This window comes from Schistocerca gregaria, chromosome 1, assembly GCF_023897955.1.
Source record: "Schistocerca gregaria isolate iqSchGreg1 chromosome 1, iqSchGreg1.2, whole genome shotgun sequence".
Taxonomy (NCBI): domain Eukaryota; kingdom Metazoa; phylum Arthropoda; class Insecta; order Orthoptera; family Acrididae; genus Schistocerca; species Schistocerca gregaria.
In genome coordinates, this window is record NC_064920.1 from 213,527,171 (window position 1) to 213,551,040 (window position 23,870).

General features: G+C 41.4%; 1 protein-coding gene across 1 annotated transcript in view; it reads right to left on the reverse strand.

Annotated features, from left to right (window-relative positions):
• Positions 1–304: 304 nt before the first annotated feature.
• Positions 305–23,870, reverse strand: part of LOC126336997 (inversin-like) — a 97,808-nt gene continuing 74,242 nt past the window's right edge. The window contains exon 3 of the mRNA XM_050001242.1: positions 305–2,373. Coding sequence (XP_049857199.1) covers positions 696–2,373 — 1,678 coding nt within the window. The 3' untranslated portion in view covers positions 305–695. The remainder of the gene's footprint in view (positions 2,374–23,870) is intronic.

Genomic DNA, 23,870 nt, shown 5'->3' on the forward strand with positions numbered 1-23,870 from the left:
AAGAATTCATACATAAATCCTTGCAAAAGATATTGTTCACTACTTCCAGAGATGACAGGTACTTACAAATCGATAAACATAGATTTGAAAACTTGTACATTACTGGGACAGACCAAACAAGAAATATGAAGTGAATGAATGATAGGAAGTTTACTGTGGTGTTCATTCTAAAGACTGATTAGATAGAGTTCTCCAAATGTCTGTTTTCTAGCTTACGTTATTGGCTTTATTGTTAATGGTTATTGGCACTGAATCTGTAGTGTTAGGGTAGAGCAGGTAGTCTTTTATTAAGGCAATAATGAGATAATGGTAAACAATTTATTATCACACAAATATATTTAACATTTACAGCAGTAAAAAACGACAGTGTTCAAACTCTTACTGAAGGCACACATTGAAGCAATAATGTTGCGATCTTGATGGCATCGTCCACCTAATCTGTGCAACAGGGTAGTAGGAAATAGAGCAAGATTCAACAATACTGGGTGAGCAATTGAACAGGAGGTAAAGAGAGGGCCATTAAAAGGTTACCTGACATGTACAACCTGACAAGTGTTTGTACTAAATACAAACTATTTTATGTTATAATTCTCAGCCAAAAACAGAATCTGATAAACTCTGCAGCTTTTCGATGAAAAAATGATCGACAAGAAGGTCGTAACATTTAACAAATAAGGCCACTGTGCTAGTAGTATTTATAGTTGTGGCCTTGGAGGTGGTTTAGGTTTTGGAGGAAGTACAGGCTTCGGCGACTGGGTAGTTCCAGCGTCGATAGAAGCGAGTTTTTCTTGCAAATACCTTAATTCATCCAAGAAAGTGCCGCCACTTCTATTTCCCTGGCGATTTGTCTGGTCGGTGGAACCAAAAGCCTCACGCCTTTGTGAGTTTCTTGTTCCAGTATTTGGAACAGTATTCTGGGGCACATATCTTTCGTCACTTGGGTGTTTCTGTCTATCTTTGCTGAAAGGATGCTTCATTTTGGTGTCCTCACCTGCTGTGTCAGTGAAGTGTTCCTTTGTCCTATTATCACTGGAGCTACTTTGGTTATTATATTCCCTTTTAGCCTCCCCTTCCTTTGCATGGTAGTGACGATGGGGCGGACGGTGGCGATGTTCCCCCTGCTGTACATACCCATCATTTTGTGCTTTACCTGAGGACGGCTTATATTCTCGAGTGTGCTCAGGTTTTCCTTCCCGTGACTGTACATGTCCACCACCCCTCGAACCTGATTTGTGACCTCTGAAATTGCCACGCCCTCTTCCACGATATTTTCCTCTCTGGTAACGTCCACGGTTTTTATTACCATGCTGCCCAATGTTTGTTTCTACAGAAAGCAAAGGTGGTGGTTTACTGGAAGCAGGGGCTCCTACTGAAGCAGTTTCTGATGAATAATTTTCCTCCTCGAAGTCACTGCCATTATCAGAGTATATCTGCCCACTTATTTCCGATTCAGATTGGAAACTGTATTCACTGCCCTCCACTTCGTCATAATATAACTGGGAATCATCTGCTTGTACATCACCAGAGTGAGGCACATTAAAATGCAGCTCAGTGTTGGTTTCCTCAGCAGCTGGTGCGGCCAAATTCTGTCCAGTTTCCCTCTGACGTCTGCGTTGCTTAGTTTCTTCCACCTTTTTAGCTGCTGCAGCTTTAACGGACGCAGCAGCCGCAGCCTCCTCTTGCTGCTGCTTCTCAACGTAGTCTGAGGCTCGTTTAGCTGGTGTCCTACCAGCGCTGTCCAAAGCTTCTACATCAGCTCCGTAATTCACCAGATGTGTCACCATATCTGAGAGCCCGCGCTCTGCTGCTAGATGCAGCGGAGTTTCATCCTGATGTGTTCTGACTCCTGGTTGGATACCAGCTTCGAGTAGCATCCTTAGAGAGCGGACGGTTCCTTTGTTGGCAGCCCAGTGCAGCGCTGTCCAGCCTGCATTTGTCGTCATGTGCAAGTCGGCGCCAGCATTCAGTAGCAGCTGGACACAGTGGTGGTTAGAGCTAGAGGCAGCCTCGTGCAGTGGCGAGCAACCGTTGGCGCTCTCAACGTCTGGAGTCAGGCCCTCCGCCAAGAGGATGCGGATACCGGAGGCTGAGCCACCACTGGCTGCATAGTGAAGAGCGGTTCTGCCGTCAATATCCCTGGCCTGGGCGTGGGCCCCCGCCTTGAGCAGCAGCATCAGCACGTGGGCATCGCAGTGGGCAGCTGCTTCATGCAAGGGGGTCACACCCCGACCATCACTGGCATTCACATCGACTGGGTAGTCCAGGAGGCACCGTACAGCCACTGACGATCCAGACTGTGCTGCCACATGAAGGAGGGTGCGGCTCATCTCCAGCTTTGTGTGAACCAAATCTGGGTTCTCTGATAGCGCGAACCTGAAGCATAAAACAAGACAATAGTTCATCAGACCATGCTGAACAACTCGAAAACTGAAATTTAGAAGACACATTTCACACTCCTTTCAAATTAGGAAAGAGAAGTGACAAGGCGGGAGGGCTTTCATCTGCTCTGTGTTTTTGAGAAAGCTATTTGCAAATGGCTTGAAACTGGAATACTATTAGAAAGCAAAAGCAAGAATTTTTTTCCCTTCGATCTTTCTTCATACATCGAACTAACAGGTGAAAGCAGCAGAGAGGCACCACCAGCTCTTGTTTGAGAAAACTTAATCCCCAATGGACAACAAGGCAGTGCTGTCACATCACATACCTCCCCCAGCTACGACAAAGCAGCCAGCTTAGTTTCGTCGTTAAAAGTGGCGCCACAGGTTTAGTTTCTTCGATTCGTATGTTTTTTAGTAGATCAGGCGTTCACTTGAATAAAATACATCTCTTGCTAACGATTCATCTGTCATTCAAAAAATAATAAATAAGAAGTCAATATGCTCTCTCTTGTTCTGCTGCTGTCTTGTAGAGCGTCCTAGTGTTTACAACTGATAGAAGCAACAATTAGGTGCAAGTTTCTATCAAAGTTGTGCAGCCTACATCACTGAGAATCGAAATCATTTACAGTTACGGAGCAGGATCGGAAAGTAACGCACAGCAATTTTTTTCACTCCTGGCATTGCAGCAGGAATGTTGAATTTCACGACGATCTAGGTTGGATTTTGAGCTAAAGAGGATATTTTGTATTCATGTGCAGCTCTAGTGAGAAACGCCTGAACTACGAAACAAACATGAAGCGTATGTTACTGTTGTCAACTTCGAAAGAGCAGTGGGCTAAACGGCATAAACCAAGTGAAACGCATAGAGGCAGATGTGGCGTGTAAGGAGACGACTGCATGGACCGTAGCAATGTCTCTAGGTGGCGTGCATACTACCAAGAGTGTCGTGTCAACCTTAGTGATTCGCCGCGAACCGTGAGGCAGGAAACAGCTCTAACTCCGAAGGATGTCAGAGCCACTGAGGTAGAGATTTTGAACGCCCGGCCTCTGTGCAACTGTGAAAGTTATTGCAGCAGTTCAACATGCCTTATGGTGCAATGCACAATACTGTTCATGACATGTTGGTGTTTCGTTAAGTTAGTGCTCAATGGATGCCTCTGAACCTGACAGGCAACTACATGGGCCAGCGAATGACAACCTTGGATCACTTAAACGCGTTACGCCACAGGAGGACATGACTTTCGGAAAGTAATCGTCACTGGTGGTGAGTCGTGGGAGTACCACATGCCCGAAACAAACCAGGTCTCTATTGAGTAGAAACATGCTGGTTCCGCAGTACGAAAAAAATCAAAGTGACTCAATCTGTTAGGAAAATGCTTGCGACGGTGTTCTGGGATAAGCATGGTGTGTTACTGGTGGACTTCTCTGAACACTGGATCACTATGAATGTTGCACCCTACATTAATACTTTGGTTAAGCTATGTCGTGCCCTTCATGACAAATACCACAACATTAATGCTGACGGCGTCGAAGGTCTTCATGAAAATGCCCCCTCCCCGTTGCTCCTCCTGTTCGCAGTAAAATCACTAAATTTGGATGGGAGATGCTCCAACATCCACCACACAGTCCGGACCTTACACCGTCGGACTTTCATCTCTTTGGTCTCGTGTAGAAATTCCTGGCTGGCCAATGCTTTGCGACATCAGTGGTCCACTGATAGCTATAGTCCAACCAAATGGTCTCCTGCGAACTGGACATATTGAAACTGGTGCCACGATGCGAGAAATGTGTTGAGAACGTTGGTTACTATGTAGAAAAATAGGAAAAAATATTCATTGCGATTTTTTTGTTATATAACCTATTAATCTTTTTGGTAATAAGATTACTGTGCATTACTTTCCAATCTTCCTCTACCGCAGCGGGACAGTATGGTAACTTGTGGTGTATCACCGCAACAAAGAAGATTATACCGAACGATCAGTACACAGTTCGGGACAAATTCGTGAGACCATTCACCTGTTCCTTATATTGAAATGCAAAGCTTTACACAGCATAACCGGCAAGGAAACGGACCAACAACTAACATGTGCCCGTACTGTACAGGAAACGAAAGATGAGATACGAACTGGACTGAAATTAGGAGTCAACAAATGACAAATGCTATGCAAAAGCGGTTTAGCAAACACGTCCACTTTCTTGTACTATTGAACAGGGAAGAGAAAGAAAGCAAACATCTACGAGCTTCACAGGCCATGACAATATGCTTCATGGTATGCGCTTTTTTGTATGACATGTTGTAGAACTTGTAAACAGAGGAACTAATTAAACTCTTAGACAAGGTACTGGCGGTAATAAAGCTGTGAGGACGGGGCGTGAGTCGTGCTTAGGTAGCTCAGTTGGTAGAGCACCTGCCCGCGAAAGGCAAAGGTCCCGATTTCGAGTCTCGGTCCGGTACATGGTTTTAATCTGCCAGGAAGTTTCATATCAGCGCACACTCCGCTGTAGAGAGAAAATTTCATTCTACTGGAACTAATTGTTTTGCAGTTTCATTTTTCCCCACAGCATTGTAAGTTCTTCACCACCGACACGTGGTTTTCCTGCATTCCTGGCTTTGTAGTTTCAGACAGGAGACAGCAACGAGGCAAGAAATGCTGCAGTTTAGGTATATTAGTCGAACATTTCTGACACATTAGAACGAATAGGTGCTTATATTATATGGAATTCGGCGAATTAGATAAGGGCATCATCTGTCACTTTGATCCCACTACATCGGAGATGTGGGCTTCAGGTGTGCCGTTAAGGGGCCTATAATAACGACGTCAGAGAATTATTAGTGGAAACTTTTAAGCATGTTTCTTTATCGATTTACGCTGATTTCTATGTGTCATCCACTTACTTGTACCAAGATCCAAAGCAGTTTTTCCATGATTTTCTTGATAGTAAATCGTTTAAGTAAAACAAATGCTTCCTGAATGAACATATGGGCTTACTAATCACACACGTAGCTTATAACTATCTCAAAATTTAAATAAGATTTTAACTGCTATGGCTGCCGTAAATGAAAGCAACAGCGGCCTGCTGCGGTTGTTGCTTTCCTAGCACATCGCGAAGCTGACGGATAAACTGTCTCACGGCCAGTCCGAAAATGGGGGCAGTGTGGCCTCTAGCGACATGCAGCAAAAGAGTAAAGCAGGCTCCCGCCAACGAGTATGTGCTTTCAGTCTTTCTTAAACGTTTTAAGATAAGAAAATCATGGAAAATTTCTCTGAAAGGTGTTGTCTTCTCAAATTTCGCGCCAGTCACGGAAGCGTAGCACTAGCAGTGCCACTGTGAGGATGCACATCATGTTTGCTTTAAATACACGCCGTAACGGGCATGAGCGTTAGTTACGTTTGAGATGAAACTGGTGAGTTAATGTTAGTCAAGAACTCCTTTACAGTGACGAACACGCCATTATCAACACCTCACTGAATTTGAACAAGGTCGTGTAATAGGGCTACCAGAAGCTGGATGATCCTTCTCCGATAGTGCGGAAAGGCTTGGCAGGAATGTAACCACTGTACATGACTGCTGGCTGCAGAGTTCACGAGAATGTACGGTCGCAAGACGACCGGGCTCCATGCGGCCATGACCGAGAGGGAAGACGATCGTGTTTGGCGTATGACTTCGGTGCATACGGCATCTGCAGCAGTAATCTGAGCAGTAGCTGGCGCAACAGTGACACAATGAACTGTTAAAAATAGGTTACTTCAAGGGCAGCTCCAAGCCAGACGCCTTGTAGCGTGCAGTCCACTGACACCAAACCACTGCCATTTGCAACTTCAGTGATGCATGCAAGAGCTCATTGGCAGGGCAGAGTGGAGGTCTATTGTGTTCTCCAATAAAAGCTGATTCTGCCTCGATGGCAGTGATGCCTGTGTGTTAGGAGGTGGCCAGCTGACAGTCTAGAACTACCCTGTCTTTGAGCTACACCTGCAGTTATGGTCTAAGGTGCTCGTAAGACAGCACGAGCTTTAGTGGTTATCCCACTCACTCTAATTGAAAATTTGTACGTCAATCTCGTGATTCGACCTGTTATGCTGCCAGTCATGAACAGCATTCCAGGAGCTGTTTTCCAACAGGATAACGCTTGCCCATATACTGCTCTCTTAAGCCTACATACTCTTACACACGGTCCAAATGTTGCTGCTTTGGTCTGCTTTATCACCACATCTGTCTCCAATCAAGCTTTGATGGAGCATCCACGGGCAACTTCAGCGTCATCCACAAACAGCATTGACAGACCCTGTGCTTACCGACAATGTGCAACAGGCATGGAACTTCATCCCACAACCTGACATCCACCACCTGGACAACAAAGTGCATTCACGTGTGTATGCTTGGATTCGACATTCTACCGGTTTCACCGGTTATTAACATACTAGCATTTCACATTTGCAATGGGTTATCTCACGCTTACATTAACACACGATTTTGCGATGTTAATCACTTCGATATGGTAACTATAAAAATGACTGCACAAATTTCATTAATCTACATTAATTATTTTTTAGTGTTGCAATTTTACACCACTGTACAGTGCTTATTAGATGTATTAACAGCGCGTCTAGTCACTGGATGTAAAGGGAAACAAATTTTCTAAGTTCTGAAATGAGAGTGGCAATCTTAAGCTCGTTACCCAACTGCCATTCCCATAGAATAGACCGACAGCTAAATATGCTGACAATCGAATGCGAGTCGTTACAAACGCAGCTAACTGATAAAAAAATCGGCATTTTATGATAATAATGACGATCATACCTAATGTCTACTAACACATACGATTATTTATACTGGCATTTCTAAGTGCCGAGTTTTGCTAAAAAGTTAAGCTTACTTATTACATTTGACCAGTTAACATCACTGGTCAACAAATACAAGCTTCGGTGGCTGGTGAACTGCCCTTCACACGTTTTTCTAGGATTTTTATATAATGCTAATTATAATTATGCTTTCGCCATCACAAAACAAAACGCGTGTATCATTCTAATAATGCTGAGGGAGCACCATCCCAACAAATAAGTCATCGTTCTCATTCACTGTCTTCTTTACTACCTACGAAACAATCTGGATAGTAGCGGGAGAGGGGGGGGGGGGGGGCACAGAACAGAACTGTGTACGATCAAACGTATTTCTCGGAGCCGTTCTTTCATTTCTTATTTTTCAACAATGACACCAAACGCCTTCTAGTGCGTATCTATACTTCAAGAGTTTTCATTTGCTGCCACATCCGTCTGGCCAAACTGACTTCACACCAATTCGTAGCGAGACGCTGGGAGACACATCATGTTTAAATGGGATTCCTAACAACCCTGGAGCTTGGTTTTCGTCACTAGGCTTCGCTGGAGTTGAAGAGTGTCTTTTGGTTATTGCTAAAATTTTTGATTCAGATCAGAGTAGAACACGAGGACTTCGGAATACTGTGCATGAAACGTTGTCTATCAAACGACCCGAACCCTAATGCGGAGAAACACGGACTTTCACTGAAGTTGGCAAAGAGAGTGTACTTCACTTTATAAACCGCATTTCGTCTCCCAACTGCATCAGTGTGATGGAAACACACAGACTTAACTTCACTTTCTAAATGCAAGTAATAGCAAGGTCTTCGGAAAACGTTTCCACAGAGCTCGCGGCTGCCTCTCCTGATCAAACCACCAGCTGCCTGACACAAGCTGACGCCCACCCAGGTTATCACGACGCTTCAACTTTGCGCCTATGATCTACAGTGCAGGTTACAGCATTCGCACTGGAAAGAACAAAATTATTTATTATTGTAGTTTCGTTTTCTGCGCTAAATATCTTTTGTAATCCGAATGGCCGGCCGGATTGGCCGTGCGGTTCTAGGCGCTACAGTCTGGAGCCGAGCGACCGCCACGGTCGCAGGTTCGAATCCTGCCTCGGGCATGGAAGTGTGTGATGTCCTTATTTAGGTTTAATTAGTTCTAAGTTCTAGGCGACTGATGACCTCAGAAGTTAAGTCGCATTGTGCTCAGAGCCATTTGAACCATAATCCGAATGAAAACCGTGCAAAAACAACAGCATGGTTACCACCATTCATGCAGCGTATAGTGAGAGGAACTTGTAGTACTTAATGTACCAAGGCCAACCAATTTTACCTAAAAGAACTACGCTTGCGGATAAGTTGGTGGCGCTTTTCTATGGTGTATTTCCACGCAAGCTGCTATGAGAAGGTTTAGTAACTGTAATTTTTATTAGAGATTATAGCATTAATTTTTAACGTGCTATTGTGTTATCGTCATTCATTATTTTCATAAAACGTTGCCTATTTTGGATCAACAGTAATAATTTCAGGGCTGGCTAGAGGACATATTGAAGGATGTAGAGGCTTATCTCACTAGGGGTCAGATAGATACTGCCTGCAGTAAAATTAAAGAGACCTTTGGAGAAAAGAGAGCCACTTGTATGAATATCAAGAGCACAGATGGAAACCAAGTTCTAAGCTAAGAAGGGAAAGCAGAAAGGTGGAAGGAGTATATTGAAGGTCTATATAAGGGCGAAGTGCTTGAGGACAATATTTTGGAAATGGAAGACGATGTAGATGAAGATCAAATGGGAGATATGATACTGCGTGAAGAGTCTGACAGAGCACTGAAAGACCTGGGTCGAAACAAGGCCCCCGGAGTAGACAACATTCCATTGGAACTACTGACGGCCTTGGGAGAGCCAATCCTGACAAAAGTCTACCATCTGGTGAGCAAGATGTACGAGACAGGCGAAATACTCCCAGACTTCAATAAGAATATAATAATTTCAATCCCAAAGAAAGCAGGTGTTGACAGATGTGAAAATTACCGAACTACCAGTTTAATAAGTCACAGCTGCAAAATACTAACGCGAATTCTTTACAGACGAATGGAAAAACTAATAGAAGCTGACCTCGCGGAAGATCATTTTGTATTCCGTAGAAATATGGAACACGTGAGGCAATACTGACCCTACGACTTAACTTAGAAGCTACATTAAGGAAAGGCAAACCTAGGTTACTAGTATTTGTAGACTAGGAAAAAGCTTTTGACAATGTTGACTGGAATACTCTCTTTCAAATTCTGAAGCTGGCACGGGTAAAATACAGGGAGCGAAAAGCTATTTACAATTTGTACAGAAACCAGATGGCAGTTATAAGAGTCGAGGGACATCAAAGGGAATCAGTGGTTGGGATGGGAGTGAGACAGGGTTGTAGCCTCTCCCCGACATTATTCCATCTGTATATTGAGCAAGCAGTGAAGGAAATAAAGAAAAATTCGTAGTAGGTATTAGAATTCATGGAGAAGACATAAAAACTTTGAGGTTCGCAGATGATATTGTAATTCTGTCACAGACAGCAAAGAACCTAGAAGAGCAGCTGAATGGAATGGACAGTGTCTTGAAAGGAGCATATAAGATGAACATCAACAAAAGCAAAACGAGGATAATGGAATGGACTCGAATTAAGTTGGGTGATGCTGAGGGAATTAGATTAGGAAATGAGGCACTTAAATTAGTAGATGAGTTTTGCTATTTCGGCTGCAATATAACTGATGATGGTCGAACTAGAGAGGATAAAAATGTAGACTAGCAATGGCAAGGAATGCGTTTATGAAGAAGAGAAATTTGTTAACATCGAGTACTGATTTAAGTGTCAGGAAGTCGTTTCTGGAAGTATTTGTGTTCAGTGTAGCCCTGTATGGAAGTGAAACATCGACGAAAAGTAGTTTAGACAAGAAGAGAATAGAAGCTTTCGACTTGTGGTGCTACAGAAGAATGCTGGAGACTAGATGGGTAAATCACATAACTAATGAGGAGGTATTGAATAGAAGTGGGGAGAAGAGGAGTTTGTGGCACAACTTGCCTAGAAGAAGGGATCGGTTGGTAGGACATGTTCTGAGGCATCAAGGGATCACCAGTTTAGTATTGGGGGCACTGTGGAGGGTAAAAATCGTAGAGGGAGACCAAGAGACGAATATACTAAGCAGATTCAGAAGGACGTAGGTTGCAGTAGGTACTAGGAGATGATGAAGCTTGCACAGGATAGAATAGCATGGAGAGCTGCATCAAATCAGTCTCAGGACTGAAGACCACAACAACAACAGTAATGATTAACGAAAAGCGACACAGCTGTATTGGTGGATATTTATTGTGTCACAAATGGTAACATTATTTATAGCAGCAACAGGGTGCACAGAGTTGTGCGAATATTAATCTATAAATCGTCAGGTTGTCACAATTAACTTCAGAGGCAAAACTTTCAAATAACTATCACAAACATTCTGCCGACCAACCGGCGGAACTATTAGTAGTACATCAGTGAGCATTCTGAGTCACATAACATTATTTCAAGGTCGCGCCCAAACTTCTTAGGCAAACGCCTCAGGTACATTCAAAGCAAGCACGTAACCTGCTACCAATAATGTACCTGCTCATGTCTCTCAGGCCACAATGTGACTTAAAAGTGACAGAAAATGAAGGTCACCAGCGTAAGTATACAGAGACCAAACGCGGGGTTACCAATCCACTGTGCTGTTTCTGGCTCAGATAACTATCTATGTGAATCTTACCATCCCCGCTCCTCCAATTATTATTCCAACTGGGTGTGTGTGTGAGCATTTGTGCTCAGTGAACTGTGTGACAGTATCACCACCAGCCGAATTATCATACTTCGATTATTAACGTATTTTACGACGTAAGACACTGAGTGTCTGAATGGGGTGGTGCTGAATTACTATAGGTCAATGTTGTGATGCATTTTCACTTAGCACTCTAATGAATGAGCACCTCCCGTTGCGATTTACAATATCTCGATAATTTTTTTCTGTTTCTGCCAATTTTTCCAAATACCCACTTTTCAAAAGGACGCACATTAATATGAGCCTTTAAATGTTAAATAATTGGTTCAAATGGCTCTGAGCACTATGGGACTTAACATCTATCGTCATCAGCCCCCTAGAACTTAGAACTACTTAAACCTAACTAACCTAAAGACATCACACACATCCATGCCCGAGGCAGGATTCGAACCTGCGACCGTAGTGGTCACCCAGTCATCACAAGGCAGAGAAAATCCCTGACCCCGCCGGGAATCGAACCCGGGAACCCGGGCGCGGGAAGCGAGAAGGCTACCGCACGACCACGAGCTGCGGACTGTTAAATAATTAGCACAGCCGATATTTATAAATTATCCCACTTTAAGAAATTACCACCGTGTGATATTTATAACAAATAAACCCGTATGCCACGTTTAAACAAATATCACATTGCAACATATACGTACCTATTGTAGGAGTAACGTATGTCTACGACCTTGGTGTATTATAAACAGTAACGTCACTATAAAGCTGCCTCAGAAGAGTATGGCACTACAGGATTTTAGTAGACTTGTAAAAACCGCCGAAAAAATCCCAGTGCATACACTCACAACATACTGCTAAATTTACACTGTAAACAACTGTCACCAGTCGCATTATATAGAAAAGATACACATTATCTTTTTAAAAATTGTGAAATTGTGATGTGGAGACCCCACAGGTCATCGTATCTGTGGTCTAGCACGACGCTACACATTGTTTGCTCAGAGCCTAGTGCTGCCAATATTACTCCACATGGCCGGCCGGAGTGGCCGTGCGGTTCTAGGCGCTACAGTCTGGAACCGAGCGACCGTAAAGGTCGCAGGTTCGAATCCTGCCTCGGGCATGGATGTGTGTGATGTCCTTAGGTTAGTTAGGTTTAGGTAGTTCCAAGTTCTAGGCCACTGATGACCTCATAAGTTAAGTCGCATAGTGCTCAGAGACATTTGAACCATTTGAACTACTGCACATGTATCTTAACAGGCGAGGGGAAATACAGCTGCTGCCATTCATTGTCCAACAAACACTTCTGTACTATGCGTGCGTCCGTGTGTTCAGCTTCTAGTAGGGGGTCCACAGTTTGAGAGAGAGAATTGCCTCTTACCTTCCCTGCACACCAGCATTTGTATGTGAAATGAGTTAACGACCATTAAGCAGCTCATGCACACATTGAAGAGGGAACGAGTGAGCAGGAGAATGGCTGCCATATCTGTCGCCCCAGACACCAACCTTCAGAACTTCACTCACATATGACACATAGCATCAGGCACGAAGAAGCTGTAAGGATCACACTGACTGTGTCGCAGCCGACGCCAGAGAATATGTTCCCAGCCTCAATAAGCTAAAACTTGCCAACATGCTAGCTGTATTAGTCGCTCTATTTTTTTTATTACATATCTAGTTCCCTGAGAATGTTTCCAGTAATGTGTTGTCATTAACATTGCACATGCTATCAATGTTCTCCTGCACCGTCAACATTTTTATTTACATTAAACTACACAATATAAAACTCTACATACTATCCACTTTGTTCTGTGCAGAGATGAGTTTGCAAATTAATTTATCTTTAAACGTAAGTTTCACTCCACACATAATCGTTACAGCAAACAACAGACCAGCCTCGGTTTTGCAAGAATTGAATCCCTACGAAGAAAGAAATGGAAGCCGAAATAAATAGTAGCGTGTCATTTTGTGCCATATTACATCTCCAGTATACGTGGGCAGGGTGGGCTGTTGTGAAATTCTTGCGTTCAGCAATTCACTGTGAGTTGTGAAAATGTGGTTCTCAACTGCGAGCAGGAAAACAAGAAACCTGCTGCACAGATATCCTTGCAAGTTACGGTACGCTTACAGCTCTAACTGCATGGTAATACTTACGTATCATTTTGAGAGATCCTGCTTTCTCAATTTCTCGTAACATGCTGTATTTTAATGTAACTAAATTAATTAATTTTCTAAGTCACATTACGATGAGCGGTGTTTGAAATTGTTTTGCCGACCAAGAGGCGCTAACTGGCATTACTTTTGTTCCCCTACAATTACAATGACCATTTCTATCTCACTGTCACCGACAGCATTCTCTAACGAATAACGTCAAGAACTCCCACATTGTTGGTCTATGAATCACAATGTTAGCACAACTTACTTTCTGTGAGCCGCCTATTATTGGTCCTTGTAGTTACGAAAGCACCAGTTGCATGCCAGGTCGATGATGAAGATGAAAACGTAGTAGCTCTGAGTGTCCATCTGATGATTGCTCGGTCCTCACGCTCTGTCAACTTTTTTGGCCGAGCGCTTCCTTCTTGACTGTATTCGGCCATGGTTCGTATCACTTCTATTCAGTTCGATTGAGATTTTTTTACACAAACGAAAATTCCTATAGTGGACAAAAAACTTCAACGAAAAAGACTTCTTACTCAATGTTGCTACGTATTTGTATAATGTTTAGAGTGACAAATGATACTATATGACATTACCCAAACTCCAGCGTACTATTAAATGTCAGAAGTGGCGCTCCATTACACAAAAATTCATAACTATGCCAATTCACAGCGATCGTAACACTCTAAAGAGGGACGAGGAAATCAATCGCTCATTGTATGGCCGCAAACACTGGACACTATTTCAGCGGAGGGATTAGAAACGCAAAAAAGATCTTAGGTTAACGGTCTGTCTACCACTACAGCGTCACTGACAATGATTCACCAGCTAATATCCTTGTCTAGGATAGATATCTCATCCTTCCGTTCCAGGAATGTAGATTTAATTGTTTAATACGGACCTACTGATGTATATTCTGTACACAGCATCATTTTATTAAAACCTGAGGAATAACAGTACTTTTGGAATATCAGTAGCTAAAGGTGTTTTCAGCATCTGTGATTAGTCACGGCGCTTCCGACTTTACCAATTTTATCTAAATGGCCCATGTTCTACATCTACATGCATATTCCTTAAGTCACCATACAGTGTATGGCAGAGAGCCTTCAACGACACTATTATAGTCATTCCCATTCTAGTGTCTCCATTTGGACCATAATTTCTCTTAGCTTCTCAATCCCTAAGTGAGATGTACGCTGGCGTCTGCAGAATCGTTCTGCACTCAGGATCACGTGACCAACTTACAAGCACAAAGCGAACAGTTGTTCAGGTCAGCATTACATTCTCAAGCGATCCCTCTTATGTTTTTGTGGTTTACAGTCCAGAGACTGATTTGATGCAGCTCTCCATGCTACTCTATCCTGTGCAAGCTTCTTCATCTCTCAGTACCTACTGCAACCTACATCCTTCTGAATCTGTTTAGTGTATTCATCTCTTTGTCTCCCTCTACTATTTTTACCCTCCACGTTGCCCTCCAATACTAAACTGGCTGCCCATTGGTGTCTCAGAATATTCCGTACCAACCGATCCCTTCTTCTAGCCCAGTTGCGTCACAAATTTCTCTTCTCTCCAGTCCTATTCAATACCTCCTCATTAGTTATCTGATCTACCCATCTAATGTTCAGCATTCTTGTGTAGCACCCCATTTCGAAAGCTTCTATTCTCTTCTTGTCTAAACTAGTTATTGTCCACGTTTCACTTCCTTACATGGCTACACTTCACACAAATACTTTCAGAAACGACTTCCGGACACTTAAATCTATACTCGATGTTAACAAATTTCTCTTCTTCAGAAACGCTTTCCTTGTCATTGCCAGTCTACATTTTATATCCTCTCTACTTCGACCATCATCAGCTATTTTGCTCCCCAAATGACAAAACTCATTTACTACTTTAAGTGTCTCATTTCCTAATCTAATTCCCTTAGCATCACCCGACTTAATTCGACTACATTCCATTATCCTCGTTTTGCTTTTGTTGATGTTCATCTTATATCCTCATTTCAAGACACTGCCCATTCCGTTCAGCTGCTCTTCCAGGTTCTTTGCTGTCTCTGATAGAATTAATGTCATCGGCGAACCAAAACGTTTTTATTTCTTCTCCGTGGATTTTAATACCTACTCCAAATTTTTCTTTCGTTTCCTTTACTGCTTGCTCAATATACAGATTGAATAACATTGAGGATAGGCTACAACCTTGTCTCACTCCCTTCCCAACCACTTCTTAAAAAAGTGTAATTAACGGTAGCTGCCGTACCAAGGATAGCCATTGAACGCCAACAGGAAAATGTATGATTTTATTTCTGTGTGATTTGACAATATAGAGAACGTGGTTTTGAGAACGTGTACTTTAAACTGTATATACTCTACCAACACTAATAACACTTAAATTTATGTGCGATATAGGTCTTCCATAGAATTCTAGCCCCCCTATGTGAGCCGGCCGATGTGGCCGAGCGGTTCTAGGCGCTTCTGTCCGGAAACGCGGCTGCTACGGTCGCGGTTTCGAATCCTGCCTCCGGCATGGATGTGTATGATGTCCTTAGGTTAGTTAGGTTTAAGCAGTTCTAAGTGTGGTTTAAAGTTTTAAGTGTAGGATTGATGACGTCATATGTTAAGTCCCATAGTGCTTAGAACCATTTATGAACTATATGTGAACTGGGAAATGTTGTATTTCACATACATCCTCATTTGACGGACTCGTCCACCCCCCCCCCCCCCCCCCCACACACACACACACGAGTGACATCACCATTAGTGGAGGGTATATAAAGCAAGTCGACGGGATACGGGAAAACAGCGCAGTTGTTGGCACTATTCATAGCTTGGGCCGAGCAACTGTGAAGCACCACCACCCATAGATGACATGAGTGAAAAATGGCTGTGGAGATGTGTAGAAAGCTCTTGAGGAACTGACTGTCCACATCCACCAAGGGACTACTAACAGCGCCTCCTCAAAAACCGTTCGCAGAACACTAAGTATGTCCCTCCCAACAGACACCTAGTTAGCCAATGCTGACTGTTGAATACTGGCGAATTTGCATGCCAATAACGCGGCTGGACGTCCACTGAATGGCAACAGATGGCCTTTTGAGTTTAATACGTTTTATGCTGCGCTGAAGTGAAAGCAAACAATCGTCAGAAGGGTCCGAGCCGAAGGAAGAAGCGTTATGGCCTAGGGGAAGTTTTTGTAACATTCCCTGCGTGATCTCGTCATTCTGGAAGGCGCAGTGGAGAGGATCAACTCAAGTATGTGTGTATCCTTGAGGACCTTGCCCACTCTCACATGCACTTTCGTTTTTCCTCAGCATGATAGCACCTACTAGCAGGACAATACAACGTGTCACACAGCTCCGATGACACCACGATGAGTTTACTGTACTCCCCTGATCAACAAACTCTCCAGATTTAAATCCAATCGAGAATCTGTGGAACCACCTCCATTGGGTTGTTCGCGACAAACTCCGCTCACCAAAAGAGTAAATCCGAAGTAAACACGACACTATATATTCTTCCATGTTTGCTGGAACCCCATTGGATTTCGTTTCACGTAGAGCTGAAGCCAAGCTGTCTGGAGTACAGTCGAGTACGATAATAAGGATACGTTTCATGCTGTGCTTTACACGTACATCGACTCAGTGATGATACGGGGCAACAGCTTTACCGGCGCATTTAACTTTGACAACATTGGCCAGGCAAGTGATCCAGCTAACTTGCATTGATGTTAACAGTGGCAGTAAAGACGTAAAAGAGGCTAATAGAGAACAATATACCTTTGGATGTCAATTTTTAAACAGAAAAAAATAATTTATGGCAAAACTCAGGCGTTACGTTTCTTAGGTGCCTGGACAGAAAACATAAAATGCTCTCCATCTTAGCTAACATAGTATTGTAATTAAAAACAAGAGTGATGAAAATTTCTGACTTTAACAGTAATTTTTCTTCACGAGCTATGTGTGGCGTAAAAGCACAATCCTAATTTCCCATGTAGTTAAATACTAGAGCCACTGACGATATTACAATCGGACTCCGAGGAATAAATTTCAGAGCTGCTACGTGGATAACGAGGTGATCAATAACAGAAACCCAAGCCGCCAAAAAATCCACATTTCCTCCTCCTCCTCCTCCTGTAAGACGTGCTGGTCTGTATTTTCTCATCATCTGGCAGTGACGTGTCACAAAGCTTCGTGCATTACTTGCAGTACGATTAGAAGCTTAAATGTCTTGCCATTTCTCGTGACAAGTCCCTTAACTTGAACAGTAGCATTTGAACAGTGTGCTCGACGCCGTGAAAATTATTGATTTCCATCTTTTTATGAAGCTTATCACTCTGGTTAGTATGAGACCGTATCTGTCCTACAAAACAATGGCAATATTCAAGTAAGGAGTACTTTTTTTCATTTTTCTGCAAAAAATTTAACTGTGTAATGTTTTAACTTTAACTATTTTAATAAAATATCGATAATTAAGAACTTATATTTGATATACAACCAGAATTTTGCTCGCAATATGTGATCAGAAACTAAAGACGTGCATTTTTGTTGGAAATAATGGTTAACAATGAGTTAATTAACATAGGTGATGAATTTCATATTTAAATTATTTATGTATTCAAACCGAACAAAAAAAATTATAGACTAGAGCGAGATTCGAACCGCCGCCCCGGAGTATACACTGTTGTCATTGAACGACGCTGTTGATTACGTCACGCATACAATTATAATTCAGCCTTATATTATCTAGCTTCACTCAGAAACGTCAAAGTTGGTTTTTCTCTGTAATTTTGTGAAAAACGTTAAGAAAACTTGTTTCTCGTCATTAACGGTGTTCCACGAGCGTGTTTCACTACGTAACAGTCCATTTTCACAAATGTATTAACAGCGAGGCAAAAAGAGCAAAAGTGGCATTTACAGAGACTGTGACTGTACACCACTTTTGAAATAAAACTTACGTGGCTAAAGTATGATTAGGAAGAACGCCGACAGCTGTTAATACATCAGAAAGTATAGCCCAGCTGGCCACGGCAGTGGAATCGGTACGACTCCAAGTAAGTGTCGGTACATTCCAGAACCTAATAAACACTCTTGCTGTAGGCATTGCAGCAATATCTCATATGACAGATACAACTGATCTCTTATTTCCACCTGTTACAAACATGTTGAATATTTTGAGTCAATGCGAAATATGGACGGTTGTAGTTCCACATTATTCTGTGCTGTGTTATAAACAGACATAAAAGTACTAACTCATGTCATCGGTGTTAGGTGGTCGTGGAAGTTGACTTTGTTACAATCAATGAACGTAAAGCTCATCATCATCATCATCATCATCATCATCATCATCATCATCATTTAAGACTGATTATGCCTTTCAGCGTTCAGTCTGAAGCATAGCCCCCTTATAAAATTCCTCCATGATCCCCTATTCAGTGCTAACATTGGTGCCTCTTCTGATGTTAAACCTATTACTTCAAAATCATTCTTAACCGAATCCAGGTACCTTCTCCTTGGTCTGCCCCCACTACTCCTACCCTCTACTGCTGCACCCATGAGTCTCTTAGGTAACCTTGCTTCTCCCATGTGTGTAACATGACCCCACCATCTAAGCCTGATCGCCCTCACTGCTACATCTATAGAGTTCATTCCCAGTTTTTCTTTGATTTCCTCATTGTGGACACCCTCCTGCCATTGTTCCCATCTACTAGTACCTGCAATCATCCAAGCTACTTTCATATCCATAACCTCAACCTTGTTGATAAGGTAACCTGAATCCACCCAGCTTTCGCTACCATACAACAAAATTGGTCGAAAGATTGAACAGTGCACAGATAACTTAGTCTTGGTACTGACTTCCTTCTTGCAGAAGAGAGTAGATCGTAGCTCAGCACTCACTGCATTAGCTTTGCTACACCTCGCTTCCAGTTCTTCACTATGTTGCCATCCTGTGAGAATATGCATCCTAAGTACTTGAAACTGTCCACCTGTTCTTTGTTCCTCCTATTTGGCACTCAATCCCTTTATATTTCTTTCCCATTGACATTACTTTCGTTTTGGAGATGCTAATCTTCATACCATAGTCCTTACATTTCTGATCTAGCTCTGAAATATTACTTTGCAAACTTTCTTTCCATCAGTGTAGTTACTGTGTGAGGTATGAGCCAGAACATGATAACAATTCAATGATTCAATACATTTCTCTGTATATATCGTGAGACTGTCAGAACAAGCACTTTCCCTAGTGTGATTCTAAGGTGGTGCGCCAGTAAACGCAGATTGCAGCTAATGGGCAGCATCATCACAGAGAAAAATTGTAAACAGAACACGAATTAGTGTGGATCAATAGCCTCTAAAGACAGCCATTTACATTACATCATCTAAACTTTCTATTCAATTCCTTAGTCGAAAGGTGCATTGATCCTTTGTAAATGAATCGATAAAAGGAAGAAATGACCCTACATGTTCTTATGTTGTAATGCTGCTTCACCCTTTAAGACAGTGCACGTTCTCAATACTATTAAACTTTAAACTGCTGTTAATACTTTGTTGGCAGTAGCCATTAACACACTTTTTTTTGTGAATAAAGCTATCACATTGCAGGCAACAAACTGGAATGCTTGTCATACAGACAAATATGCCACACAATGTGTGTGTCTACACCACAACTACAGTGCAGGTCATCATGCCTCTCTTATTTAAAATGTATTTAGTTTAGACTGGAAATAGTTATGTCACTGCTTTCAGATTCAAAAGTTACTTCTGAATGTTAGCTACATATCCTATGCAACAATATATAACCTGAAGTGCACCAGAAGTGTAGTAGCTAGTGACTACATTTTTCAGATCAGGTTTGACAAATCGGTTAGTTAAATTTGAATCATTATAATAATTATGACCAATAATGAAAATGGTGCTAGTTGGCAGTTATGTAGCGAGTCAGACCAACATGTGATATTATCAAATTTTTTAATTGAAGTTACTGCCAAATCATTTCTAAAATATGTAGTTCTTTTGTGTGCATCAAGAACACAAGCACTGTTGTGAAACTGCAATGGCATTGTGAGGTATTCAGCTGCCTCAGTGTGGTGGGCAGCACCAGTACAAGTCATATGTATGGAGGAGAAGGGGGGGGGGGGGGGGGGGGCAGGCATGGTGCCCCGGCTGCAGCACAATTCCTGATGCTATCAACCTGTGGACTGCTTTACAGAGGCCATTTCTCAGCTCAGGAAATGGAGGTTCGCAAGGGCGGTACACACCAAACAAACACTCAGATACCCAAAATGCTTGCCATTTAGAACAACACGGGGGAGGGAGATGGGGGAAGGATGTGTGACTTTACAGAAAATACCACAGATGCCGGGTGCAGCATTACCCCATACTGACAAAATTAAAAACATCTTTTCCGTTGCTTAATATCTCAGACACAATGTGATACACAGTTTCGGATGATAGCTGCCCAGCTGCCCAGATTTAACTAATTAGTGAGGTGAGAAGAAGACCAAGAAGAAGAAAAAGAAAAGTTTCAGGGAAATCATTAGCAGCTGTTTCTCACATGGGAAAATTTAATCTCTTTCAAAATCACCACCTTAAGCTATCCTCACTATCAGGAAAGTATGTAGTACCGTTTAATGGATCAAAACCAACTCTTAACGATTATACCGTGAACAGAAGTTAATGCTAGTTTGTAAATACACCACCGATTTTCCCTTAACATTGATTTTAAATCACAGAGGACACAAACTGGATGAAAACCCTAACACACGATATTTATTACAACAGTATTACACAGGTACAACCTGGAAATTATAGAGAACACTGTACTGAATTCAAAACAACTCTTCAACACTCCACCACTGCTGTTGTTTACATCCAAACACTTCATTGCATTCATCTGCCACGGCTGCCAACTGCCAACTGAAAATTTACTAGTACAGAAATAATAGCTCTGTTCGGTCCTTTGTTAACGGCTGATCATCTAAAAAGCAATTTCTCAATTTAAGAGAACCATGAGCAAGAAGTATGGTCCATCAATATTTAGAGCTACTATGGACACCAGAGATTTGAAGCATTTTTACTGTTTTTGTAGCTTGATGATAAAGCTACAATAAGCGTTCAAAGAGAGCAAGATGAATTTGCTGCAATCAGAAACTTTCGGCAAACCATAAATCATAGTCTTGGGAAATATTACATACCAAACAAAAATTTTATGATACATGAAAAGTTAGTTCCATTCTGTGTGCATTTAGGCAGTATATGAGTTCAAAACTTTGTACATTTGTGACTCTAAAAATTTTCTTTACACACTTTGCATGCCTTTGAAAAGAAGGAAATGAAAGCAGTGAAGATGTTGGTTTCAATGTTATCACCTATCTTACAAGAAACTGTTTCACTAGTTGCTGAAATATGACAACAGGTATTTCTTCACATACATGGGTCTGTCAGATTTCCTACTAGAACACGGGCTGACACTTGTAGGAGCTTCTCAACAAAATAAAACCATTTGTGCCTAGAGAATGTTTGCCAAAGAAAATCTGGGAGGAATGAACTACAGAATTTGTTTCTACTCACCATCACACTCTACTGCCACTCACTAAAACAGTGGGGGAAAGTGTAGTGCTACTTTTCACAATACACCACACATTCAATATATCGAGATGCTTCTACGTATGATGGAAAAAAGTACAGTAATGAGATGAAAAGGGAGGTGTATTCACTGGATCTGATGGTTCATTGTTCATAAATTCAGCCGTTTGTTAGGTTGCAGTGTATGTGGTATTTTTGAATAAAAAATTGACACATGATGTAAAGGAAATTAAATCTAAGCTTCAAATTTTTTTGATTAACTCACTGAAGATATAGTTCAAACACATATAAAAATAACGCTAGAACCAGAGCTTCAGAAACCTCTTCTTCGCTGTATGGAAAGTGTTGTGCATGAACATCAAGACACCAAACTGTATAAGAAAAAAATTCCAGCAAAGAAGTAGTATTGTTATAAGTGCAATCTTTAAAACAAAGACTGCAGAAAATTGTTTGTATCAACAACAGAAGAAACATATGTGGTGAGAATTTAAGCTCTGCAACGAAGTGCAATGATGGCTGGCTGTGAAAACACCACACAAAAACAAAACTTTTTCAGGAATACAATCAACATAATACAAAAACACAACAGATATACACTGTTTTCCCAGGATTTATTAATCAGCAAATTTTAGAAAAAATAAATAAAAATATGGTTGCTTAACTGTACTGAATATTTAAATTCATGTAAATAAAATCTTGCTAAAGTAGTGTTAACTAAAAATTTCATTTTTATCTCAGTGGAAATACAACATTATGAAGAAAGAAATACAAGTCTCACTGAGTCAGGTCATGTGTCTACTGTGATAAAATAGGATGAGTGTTCTAGGGTTAATCTGCATCATCGCTGCATGTCAAGCTGCTCACTACGATCCGGATGTAGTACACGAAGTAGAATTAGTAGTTCTATTAATCACTCCTCTCTTCCATTAATACTATTGTAGAACAATACTTCACTTCTTGAAGTACTTCCAGCTAAATAATACTTACAACTGATTGGAAAATCTGGTGTGACATTGGTAAAGGAGGAAATGTTCTGGATAATTTCTGAACTGTTGATAGAACTGGTGAAATTATCAGAGTATGTACAGTCCACATTCAAAGGCTGTATCCATATCTCTTTCTTTATCCACATTTGTGGCATGAACAAACTCTTATTACTTTTGATGCAGAGAGTATCATTTTTGCTTCACACAGCTGCAAATAATGCACTTAATTAGCTATATAACAGCTGCAAGGTAAAGGTTTCTGGCACGAGGATAGATGATCAAGGTACACCTGCAGAGTAAATAATGTAATAGGCTTCCAGCAAGCAGCAAGATGTGATATGCCATCAGCAAGCAATGAGGTGCTATCAGTGAGGCTGCAGTGTAAACACACAGTAAGTAAAATAAGAAAAAAATTACCATATGCTTATGAACTGCAGAGCTGTATAGTATAGGGGAAATTAGGACAAAACTAGGTACATTAATTTATGTGAATTAAAAATCAATTTCATGATCAGTAGATTAGTAAATTAAGGTTATTCAGGTGCCTCAAATATTCCACAAGATGAAGCTATTCCAGTTTCAGCTTAAAATAAACCACCACCGCAAAAAAAAAAAAAAAAAAAAAAAAAAAAACACACCACGTGTTTGGTGCAAGATACTCATTTTTGCCCAATCCCCACAAAATTGGGTACTCATTTAAATGAATGGAATAAACCCCAATAACGAGATATTAGTTTTATTCTAGTGCAACTGCTATATGAAAACATTGAGAAATTCTTGAAAGTACTACCAATAGATACCATAAATTATTTTAAGTACCAAACTGATTTTGACAAATCATTTTAAATTTTCAAAATACTACATGAATATAGGCAAAGTTCTCAATAAATGGTTGTAACAAAATACAAAAACATGTTATTAAGAATCAATATTGCACGTTAAGTATTTGCCTTCTTCCTGAGCACTGGAATGTTCTTCATGACACAGCCACGACAAGATAGACACTGTGTCTGAATGTAGCCTATTGCACAACTTGCATGCTTCATCCCCTTTGCCTGATCAAGTCTAAGACCCTTGTTTTTCTCCACTTTCTTTAATTTTTTAAATGGGTCTAGTTTTCCAAAATGTCATTTTTCAGATCTTCGCATTTTGTGTGTCTTGGCCCTTT